This window comes from Carassius carassius, chromosome 31, assembly GCF_963082965.1.
Source record: "Carassius carassius chromosome 31, fCarCar2.1, whole genome shotgun sequence".
NCBI lineage: Eukaryota > Metazoa > Chordata > Actinopteri > Cypriniformes > Cyprinidae > Carassius > Carassius carassius.
Genome location: NC_081785.1, coordinates 9,530,590 through 9,541,200, shown reverse-complemented (window position 1 = coordinate 9,541,200; position 10,611 = coordinate 9,530,590). Strand labels below are relative to the sequence as shown.

The 10,611-nt window shown below is 38.2% G+C and overlaps 1 protein-coding gene across 1 annotated transcript; it reads left to right on the top strand.

Moving 5' to 3' along the window:
• The first annotated feature begins 1,138 nt into the window (after positions 1-1,138).
• LOC132111488 (neuroblast differentiation-associated protein AHNAK-like) lies at positions 1,139-9,899 on the top strand. Its single transcript, XM_059518840.1, has 5 exons — positions 1,139-1,208; positions 4,503-4,563; positions 4,912-5,023; positions 5,136-5,269; positions 5,358-9,899. Exons 2-5 carry the CDS (start codon positions 4,558-4,560, stop codon positions 9,303-9,305), a joined length of 4,200 nt encoding a protein of 1,399 aa, XP_059374823.1. The 5' UTR covers positions 1,139-1,208; positions 4,503-4,557; the 3' UTR covers positions 9,306-9,899.
• Positions 9,900-10,611: the final 712 nt, after the last annotated feature.

Sequence of the window (10,611 nt, the reverse complement as noted above, 5' to 3'; positions counted from 1 at the left end):
GTATTACTTTCCAAAGCATGCTAAATAGATTACTTACTATGAAATGTGGCTGTAACTTTCGTTCATGAAATAAAACAAAAAGACTTTACTGTATGGCAGACTGGAAAACCTTTCAGAACAACAAACGCATTGCATTAACACCATGATGACTTGGTTGGTGGTTTTGTTTCATTAGGCTTCTTTCTCAAACTTTCAGTATTATTCAACCAGACAGCAGTTTCCTGTTGGATGTTTGTGGGCTAATTTGATTGAATATGCCTCAGTATGCTGAGAAATATGAACAAGTACTTCCGAAATCCATTTCAGTCAGGGTTTGTGGGTGTTGCATTAACGTTAAATGGATAGTTCACCGAAATATTCTCTCATCATTTACTCACCCTCATATCCTTCCAAACCTGTGTGACTTTGTGTGGAACACAAAAAAACTAAAGTGATATATAAAGATATAAAATATATAAAGATATTCTGATCAAAACACAACCAGCAGTAACCTTTCTGTAGTGATATACATTCATATGCATTTCAGAAAGACCTTAAGGGGGTGTGTGGTTCAAGACTGTAAGGCCAAACCCGTGCAAACACAGCAGTCTTGCAATATTTCACTGTTGACAAACACACTTTAGTTTTTCTCATAGGATGTTTCTATGCTGTTGTTCCTAAGGATATGACTGAAACCTAGGTACCATAGACATTAAGGGGGACATGGTTCCAAAAACGTTTACCTTTGTTCCCCACAAATGTTAAATATTTGACCACATACTTGACTAAAACATTAGTTTAGTTTAGTTCACCATAATTCAGATATGATAATTTTATGGTGTTTTTTCCATTATGGATTTTTTGGAGGCTGACTGATTGAATCACTGTTGCTTTGGCAATTCTGAACAGAAGCTCTCTGTGATGCAGAAAATATACAATAATAATAATAATAATAATGAATTTAAAATATATAACACTAACATGTAACTACATCATGCCACAGATTTGCATGCAAATTTACAATCACTTTCAAACTTACTGTATCTGTAGTTTCGGTGTGCATTGCTGTGTGTGTGGTTGTCATGCTGGTGCTGTAGAACCTGTTAGGTTGCTTCAAATGATTTACTTTAAAAGAAACCCCATGACAGAGCGGATGACAGTCAGATCCACCTGGAGTTTAGAGGTGTTAACATCAGCGACTGCAGATAGACTCTCATGATCGACATTGGGTAAGTGACTCACTCTCCACTGTCCAGTGCTCTTATAAATCATACAGAATCAGAAAGAACATCATAGTACAAAATGTATTATCCTGCATCTTCATCTGATTGAAACTGATAAATTTAGCTACTTGCAAAATATTGATGTTTGTCATATCAAATCAGGCCTAAAGAAGACTGTTCTGTTGTTAAAGCAGCTCCTTTATTATCTCTTTTACTATTTGTTTGGCGTGGACTGTGCTCTGATTGTTGTTATAAATGTAAGTCTATCGAGGTTTTGATATTAATACTTGTAGTGAACAAGAGAAATATTTTCAGCACTAATTTATCATGCTTCATGTGCAGGCTATAACAATATGGAATAACTTATAAATTATGATAGCAATAGAAGCAAGTCTTTGGAAGCTGTTGTGGTGGTGGGTGAAGCTGAGACAATAAATGATTCCCGCTGCTGATTAAACACAAGGCTTTACTGAGCTGGGTAATTATAATGTTCGAATCTTGACCATGAAATCTTAACTACATTTGTCAAGACCATCTGACCTTTCGAATCGCAGTCTGATTAATGTGCTTTAGAGAGACAAAATGGAGAAAATCCACAATCTTAATTTGTCAGGCCCAAAGATTAATGGAGAAATTGGCACCCCTGAAATAGACATGACTTTGCCAAAAACTGAGCTCAGTGGTCCAAACCTGGACATCGAAACACCAAAAGCTAATATTGAAGCTCCCTTTGGGCAAGATTAAATTTCCTAAATTAAAAGCAAAAACTACAAAAGTGAAAGTACCAGAGGCGAGTGTTGGTGCAAATCTTTCTGGTCAAGAGAGATACAGAGTGACCTTGTATTTATCATCTAATCTTTCTTTCATTTGAACAAACTGGTTCTCCTCATGATCCACAGTCCATCCATTCCTAAAACATTCCTCACACAAACGCTACATACACAAACGCATACACAATCTGTTACAGAGACAGGAGAATACCAAGTTAAAAGTTTCTTTTTTAATCTGTAGCACTTTGGAATTCTGCTTGTATATAAAGTGTGTTATAAATAAAATGTATTATTATTATTAAAAAGCATTGGGCATGTGCAGGCTGTACTTTGCACTTATGCATGTTTTATGCAATTCTTTTGTTAAATAAATTATAACAATAAAAAAAATCTCTGCTGGCCTATGTTAGCTCAAACAGTGAGAGCATAAAGATGTCATAATGTCATAAAGCCACAGCCCATGTGACGGATCTCAAGACTGCAGAACTTAAAAGGGAGCATCATAAAACATCATTTGATTATGTTTTGTTCTAAACATTGTGGTTTGCAGCATGGAATATGTATTATATTATTAATATGTACTTATTAATATGTACTTAAATAGTAGATATCGATTTAAAATTATCTTTAAAAAAACATGTAATACAGTAGTGCTTAAATTAGCTTTATTTCCAGTAAATGTACTAGGATACTAAAATGATGCAATATAGATGTAACAAGTGTCTAAAGGAGTGTGGGAGAGGTTAAAAAGGAAGCAAAGAAGTAACCACATACCCATGCACTTACAGTATTGTTCAAAATAATAGCAGTACAATGTGACTAACCAGAATAATCCAGGTTTTTAGTATATTTGTTATTGCTACGTGGCAAACAAGTTACCAGTAGGTGCAGTAGATTCTCAGAAAACAAACAAGACCCAGCATTCATGATATGAACGCTCGTAAGGCTGTGCAATTGGGCAATTAGTTGAAAGGGGTGTGTTACAAAAAAATAGCAGTGTCTGCTGTTGACTGTTCAAACTCAAAACTATTTTGCACAAACGTTTTTGTTTCTAGGATTTAGCAATCCTGTGAATCACTATTTAGTTGTATGACCACAGTTTTTTTAAACTGCTTCACATCTTTGTGGCATGGAGTCAACCAACTTGTTGCACCTCTCAGCTGTTATTCCACTCCATGATTCTTTAACAACATTCCACAATTCATTTACATTTCTTAGTTTTGCTTCAGAAACAGCATTTTTGATATCACCCCACAAATACCCGATTGGATTAAGGTCCGGGGATTGGACTGGCCACTCTGTAACATAAATTTTGTTGGTTTGGAACCAAGAGTTTGCTCGTTAACTAGTGTGATTGGGGTCATTGTTTTGTTGAAACAACCATCTCAAGGGCATGTCCTCTTCAGCATAAGGCAACATGACCTCTTCAAGTATTTTGACAAATGCAAACTGATCCATGATTCCTGGTATGTGATAAATAGGCCCAACACCATAGAAGCAAATTGTAACCTCTTCTGCACATGCCTTTTTTTAACAGAGGGACTTTGCGGGGGGTTCTTGTAAATAGATTAGCTTCACACAGATGTCTTCTAACTGTCACAGTACTCCAGACTGTCTTTGATCATACTGGAGCTGATCATTGGCTGAGCCTTTGCCATTCTGGTTATTCTTCGATCCATTTTGATGGTTGTCTTGCGTTTTTTCTCACGTCTCTCTGGTTTTGCTCTCCATTTTAAGGCATTGGAGATCATTTTAGTTGAAGAGCCTATAATGTTTTGCACCTCTTTATAGGTTTTCCCCTCTTCAATCAACTTTTTAATCAAAGTACGCTGTTCTTCTGAACAATGTCTTGAACGACAAATTTTCCTTAGGCTTTCAAATGCATGTTCAACAAGTGCTGGCTTCACCCTTAAATAGAGGCCACCTGATTCACACCTGTTTTTTTTCACAAAATTCATGACCTCAGTGATCGAATGCCACACTGCTATTTTTTTGTAACACACCCCTTTCAACTAATTGCCCAATTGCACAACCTTACGAGCGTTCATATCATGAATGCTGGGTCTTGTTTGTCTTCTGAGAATCTACTGCACCTACTGGTAACTTGTTTGTCACGTAGCAAGAACAAATATACTAAAAACCTGGATTATTCTGGTTAGTCACATTGCACTGCTATTATTTTGAACAATACTGTATATGATCATTTTATGACATAAAGATGGCATGACAATTGCTTGTAAAAGCTTTGTTTTAAATCAGCAGGGGTTTCTCTTGCACTCAGGTCTAAAACTGGCGTTAAATTTAAATTAAACTTAGTCATTGTACTACCTTTGTATATTCCTAAAAAGAAAAAATAAACTAAAATATTCGTTTGAATGGCTTTAGATCAGACATTTCTCTTGGAAATTTGAAATGTAGCCTACTTCAAAAAAAAAAAAAAAAAAAAAACCTCAAATGAATATCCACATAATACAGTCCTAAATGTAATGATAAAGATTACTTCAAGTCTTGTTGCTTTTTGTTTTGACAGGTTTCCTGGAAACCGGTATTCATGACATGTCAGTTGCATTTAAAGAAGTGAAGACATGATGGTTAGTACCCTCTCACCAAAAAAAAAAAATACAACTGAAAGATTTTGTCATTTTTTTAACAGAATTGCCACAGAAAATATTCCTTATACCTGACAGAGGTAGTTAGATTTGTTTAGCCATTTAGAAGACAGTGCATGTCTGATTCAATGGTTAGGTCTGCTGGAGGTTTCAATATGGCTAACAATAGTTTACAGTGCCTTTAAGTGCATTTCACACATTCATTATACTTCTTATTACATCCTTGCTATGGCATAGTAAATAATTTTTTACTTTAGCAAATATTATGTATTTGTGAGATTATAAACAAAATTCTAATGTATGGTAGTATGTCACCTTGTTCATGTGCAGAATGGAGAAACAAAGATTCATGCCCTCTCAAACAGTATAACTTTGGAGGACACAGAAAAAGGAGAGGTCGTTGTCACAGGAATCACAAATCCAGCGATTAACCCGAAGGAAGGTAAAGAACTCACATGTATCCTCTATGATGCCTCAATCATACAACAAGCTTAATGATAATAATGGATTCTGTAACATACTTTGTTTGTATCCTTTCTTTTTGTCTCTTACAGATGATCAGCTTGTTGTTGCAACCATTCATCTGGACCACCTCAGTAAAGATGAAGTGCTAAACCTGATCAGAATCCTCGAGCCCTACGACAAGAACCTTGAACTTAAGACAGCAAAGGATCTGAAAGCAGAACTGGTAAGTACCTTTTTGAATTAAAGAAAGAAAAAGGAAAAACAGAGACTAAACAGGTCTCACTATGTCTTCATGTCATCTTTCTCTTTAGTCTCGTGGTGATCTCCGATTAAACAGTGGACAGATAAATGCCCCTTGCTTTAAGGATGGCATCTCAACCCCAGCAGTAAATGCCAAAATGCCACAGACTGAGCTAAAGGATGCCACACCTAACTTCAGCCACCCAACTTTTGGCATGTCTGCACCAAATCTCAAAGGAGCAGGTCTGGATGGTACATTAGAAGCAGCTGATGTCAGTGTCTCTACCCCTACTCTTAACACCCCAGATGTTTCTGTTAATGTGGACAAGCCTGAACTGAAGACCAAAACATCCAAGTTCAAAATGCCCACCTTTAGTCTACATGGTAAAAAACCAAGGATTGACAGTGATGTGAATTTAACCGCCCCAGACATAAATGCTGACCTAAAAACCCCAAATCTTAATCTGTCAGCCCCAAAGATTAATGGAGAAACTGGCACCCCTGAAGAAGACATGACTCTGGATGGTACATTAGAAGCACCTGATGTCAGTGTCTCTACCCCTACTCTTAACACCCCAGATTTTTCTGTTAATGTGGACAAGCCTGAACTGAAGACCAAAACATCCAAGTTCAAAATGCCCACCTTTAGTCTACATGGTAAAAAACCAAGGATTGACAGTGATGTGAATTTAACCGCCCCAGACATAAATGCTGACCTAAAAAACCCCAATCTTAATTTGTCAGGCCCACAGATTAATGGAGAAATTGGCACCCCTGAAGTAGACATGACTTTGCCAAAAACTGAGCTCAGTGGTCCAAACCTGGACATCGAAACACCAAAAGCTAACATTGAAGCTCCCTCTGGCAAGATTAAATTTCCTAAATTAAAGAAACCAAAAGCTTCAAAAGTGAAAGTACCAGAGGTGAGTGTTGGTGCAAATATTTCTGCTCCAAAATTAAATGCAGATGTTAGTGCACCAAATGTTGACACTGATCTGCCAAGAGCCAATCTTGAAGCTCCAGATGTAGATATTAAATCTCCTGATGTCAATATAAATGCTCCCTCTGGCAAAAAAAAATGGGCAACATTTAAGAAACCCACATTTGGTCAGAAGGTTAAAGCACCAGAGGTTGGCTTAGATGTCTCAACATCTGATTTAAGTCTCTCAGCACCAAAGATAGATGGGGATATCAGCATCCCAAATACAGATGTCAATTTACCAAGTGCTGATGTTGATGTAAAAGCACCTGATGTTGACATTAATGCTCCGTCTGCAAAGCACAAGTTCCCCACTTTTAAAATGCCAAAGCTAAACTTGCATAAATCAAAGCTGAAAACTCCAGATCTAAATGCAGGGGTACAAGCACCAGACTTGGACATGTCAGCTCCTGGAGTAGATATTAATCTGCCAAAAGCTGAACTAGATGGACCGAATATAGATGTCAAGACACCAGACCTCAACCTCTCTGCACCAGATCTAGATATTAAAACTCCAGCTGTTAATGTGATGACACCAGATATTGATATAGAAACTCCATCTGCAAAGTTAAATAAGCCCCATGTTAAACTGCCTAAAGTAAATCTATCTGGGCCAAAAATGAAAGGTCCTGATGTAGACCTCAATGCACAGGCAGATCTCCATGGACCGAACCTAGATGTGAAAGCTCTAGATCTCAGTCTTTCAGCACCCAGAGTGGATGGCAAATTGAGTGCTCCACATGTGGATCTGAACTTGCCAGATGCTAACGTCAAAAGTCCAAATGTAGACCTCGAAGTCCCAGACATTGACATAAATGCTCCTAAAGTAGACATTGATGCTCCCTCTGGCAAAGCCAAGCTACCTCACTTTAAGATGCCTAAATTTGGTCTTTCTGGACATCGTGTTAAAACCCCAAATCTAAATGCACCTGATGTAGATGTGAATATCCCCTCAGCAGAACTCAAAGGACCTAATGTAGATGTTAAAGCACCCGATCTTAGTGTTTCCACACCTAAATTTGAAGGTGACATTCCTTCTCCCTCTGTAGACATTGGCCTGCCAAAGGCCAACTTGAATGCTCCAACTGCAAACATTGGGGGAAATCTAAAGTCACCAAATCTCAATCTCTCCACCCCAGATGTAGACATAGACTTGCCAAAAGCAGAACTTGAAGGACCTGATGCTACCCTTAAAGTCCCAAATGTTGACATTAATGCGCCATCTGGAAAAATGAAGTTGCCACATTTCAATTTGCCAAAAATGAATTTCTCGGGGCCAGAAGTTAAAGGGCCTGAGCTGGAAGCTAACACAGATCTAGATCTCTCAGTTCCCAAACTCAAAGGAGAATTAAATGCCCCTATTGTTGACCTAAATCTTCCCAAAGCTGAGATCAGTGCGCCTGATGTAAATGCAACTTTACCAAAAGCTGAGGTCAGCATTCCCAATCTAGATATCAAGACCCCAGACTTAGAGGCTCCGTCTGGAAAGTTGAAACAGATTACATTTAAGAAACCAAAAGTTGACCTTTCTGGTCCAAAAGTGAAGACACCTGAGATTGACTTGAATACAGAAGCTCCTGATCTCAGCCTCTCAGCTCCGAATGTTGATGCAGATGTCAATGTGCCAGATGCTGATTTAAACCTTCCCAAAGCAGATGTTGACATCAGTGCTCCCAAAGGAAAGTTGAAATTCCCTACATTCAAAAAGTTTAACTTGTCTGGTCCAAAAGTCAAATCTCCTGATGTTGACATTGCCGCTGAAGTACATGGACCAGATCTGAACCTATCTGCACCTGGGGTTGGTACTCCTGATGTTGATGTGAGTCTACCAAATGCTGGGGTTGATTTAGATGTTCCCACAGCAGACGTTGACATCAGTGCTCCCAAAGGAAAGTTTAAATTTCCAACACTCAAAAAGTTTAACCTGTCTGGTCCAAAAGTCAAATCTCCTGATATTGACATTGCTGCTGATGTAAGTGGACCAGATCTGAATCTATCTGCACCTGGAGTTGGTAGTCCTGATACTGATGTGAGTCTCCCAAAAGCTGGGGTTGATGTAGACATTCCCACAGCAGACGTTGACATCAGTGCTCCCAAAGGAAAGCTGAAATTCCCAGCACTCAGAAAGTCCAACCTATCTAGTCCAAAAGTCAAATCTCCTGAAGTTGACATTGCTGCTGATGTAAGTGGACCAGATTTGAACCTATCTGCACCTGAGGTTGGTACTCCTGATACTGATATGAGTCTACCAAAACCTGGGGTTGATGTAGATGTTCCCACAGCAGATGTTGAAATCAGCGCTCCCAAAGGAAAGTTTAAATTTCCAACACTCAAAAAGTTTAACCGGTCTGGTCCAAAAGTCAAATCTCCTGATGTTGACATTGCTGCTGATGTAAGTGGACCAGATTTGAAACTATCTTTACCTGAGGTTGGTACTCCTGATATTGATGTGAGTCTACCAAATGTTGGGGTTGATGTAGATGTTCCAGGCATCAACACTGAAGTTGAGAGCTCCAAGCATAGGGTAAAATGGCCATTCTGGCGAAAATCTACTGAATCAAACGATGCAGATATAAGCATTAAAGCACCAGAAGTAAATGGTACCACTGGAGAAATTAAACTCCCTGAAAATATACCATTGTTCAAGCCTCACCCCCTACCTGAGATGAAAATAGAGAGAATCTTACCAATACTCACTGGAGGGGTTGACCTCAGTACTGACCCTACAAAAACAACTACTGACACGGTTGTCTCAGTCTCGTCAGTCAAGACCTGTCTTAATGCTTCTCCTCCATCTGCTGGGGTCAATGGACAAACAGCTCCTGTAGAGATCCAGGAAAGGCTTCGGTTGTCTAATTCACGTACTACAAGCCCAGATTTCTGCATATCTTCAGAACCAGGCAGCCCTACAGAAGTGAATAGAGGAACATATAAAGTCACAGAGCCTGATGCTGCAAAGGACTACCAAGTAACTGATACAACTAGCAACGAAGATGACGCCAAGATTACCCTCAGCTTGAACAACATGCTTGGTTTGTAAACTAAACTTTAAATAAAACCAGGAGTCTTGTTAGTGTTGTTCCACACCCACTGCATATAGTTAATACATATGTAAAACAATACATACTTTTAAAATGGGTAGAGTATTGACAGAGAAGCATTATATAATTTGACATATGACATAATTTTTATATTCAGCTATATACATAATTGTATAAAGTCCTCTTTAAATGTGCAACGATTGTATCTCCTCAAAACATGAAGGAAAATATTATGAATCTGTAATTCTATTTTGTCATTATTTTATGTAATAATATCTAATATATAGTCTCTTGTTTACACTTATTTCCTGTCCATATATATTTATGTCAGTATTGCAAATTGGAAAAAATAAAAGAACAATAACATTTAAGTGCAAAATTTACATCAGTAAAATAACTGTCTTTGTTTGTTCCATTAAGCATGTACCTATATCTGTTAGCACACAAATGTCTCAAAATTCCTTAATAAAATTTGATATGAACATTGCATGGACAATTCATTTTAACACTCATATTTTGATTATTTCAGACTGTTATACTGCATGCTTTAAAATGTAATTTTTTTGGGAGGGAGGGGGGTGCACAATGCGGTTTCATGCATTCAGAGTTATTTACGGTGTTAAAGTGTTGGATTCACATGACAAAGTAAAAAATAAAAAAACTTGGACGCATGATGGAGTATTTCTGTAAACAAAAATCTTACTTCCGTGTGTGTACAAGTTTTTTTCGATTGTGGCTCTTCATGACGTAGATGAGGGTGGAATTCCTTATATGGGCATTTCTCCCAGAAAAAACGCATCCGCGCAAGGATTGACCAGAGAGAGAACGAGATTTACGCCCATCAATGAACTTTATTCGGCGGCAGCGCTGTACGGGACCTGCTCGGGAAGAAAGTCTCCATAGAAGTGTGCTTTCTTTAGGAAGCTGAACAAAGTTATGTAAACACTGGATATAGTTTGTTTTTCCAGGGAAGTTTCACAAGTTCCAGAGTTTCACAAGTGTGCTTGTTGACGAACATTTTATAAACAAGGCCCAGTTCGAGGCTGGATTTGCACATCGTTTGATACTGAAAGATGGAGCAGTCCATGCTATAAAAGATCCCAGTCATGATTCAGAACTGCAGACGGTAAGTGAAACGGCATCAAATGTCTGTTTTGTTGGCATTCGGTGGTCAAGTGCTCATCACTCTTTATCTCCGCCTATGGCATGCCTCCAGGAGCTCAGCTTTTTTCCAGAGAGAATCGTAAAGCGGTATCTTTCTTTTATAAATATGATGAAACTAAAGGCTTTTTGAAGATATGAAGG

Bases quoted from the DNA above. Each gene is read 5' to 3' on its own strand.
- LOC132111488 (XM_059518840.1), top strand. The intron at 5,024-5,135 runs GTAAAGAACTCA...TGTCTCTTACAG, and splicing joins AGCGATTAACCCGAAGGAAG to ATGATCAGCTTGTTGTTGCA. The intron at 5,270-5,357 runs GTAAGTACCTTT...CTTTCTCTTTAG, and splicing joins AGGATCTGAAAGCAGAACTG to TCTCGTGGTGATCTCCGATT.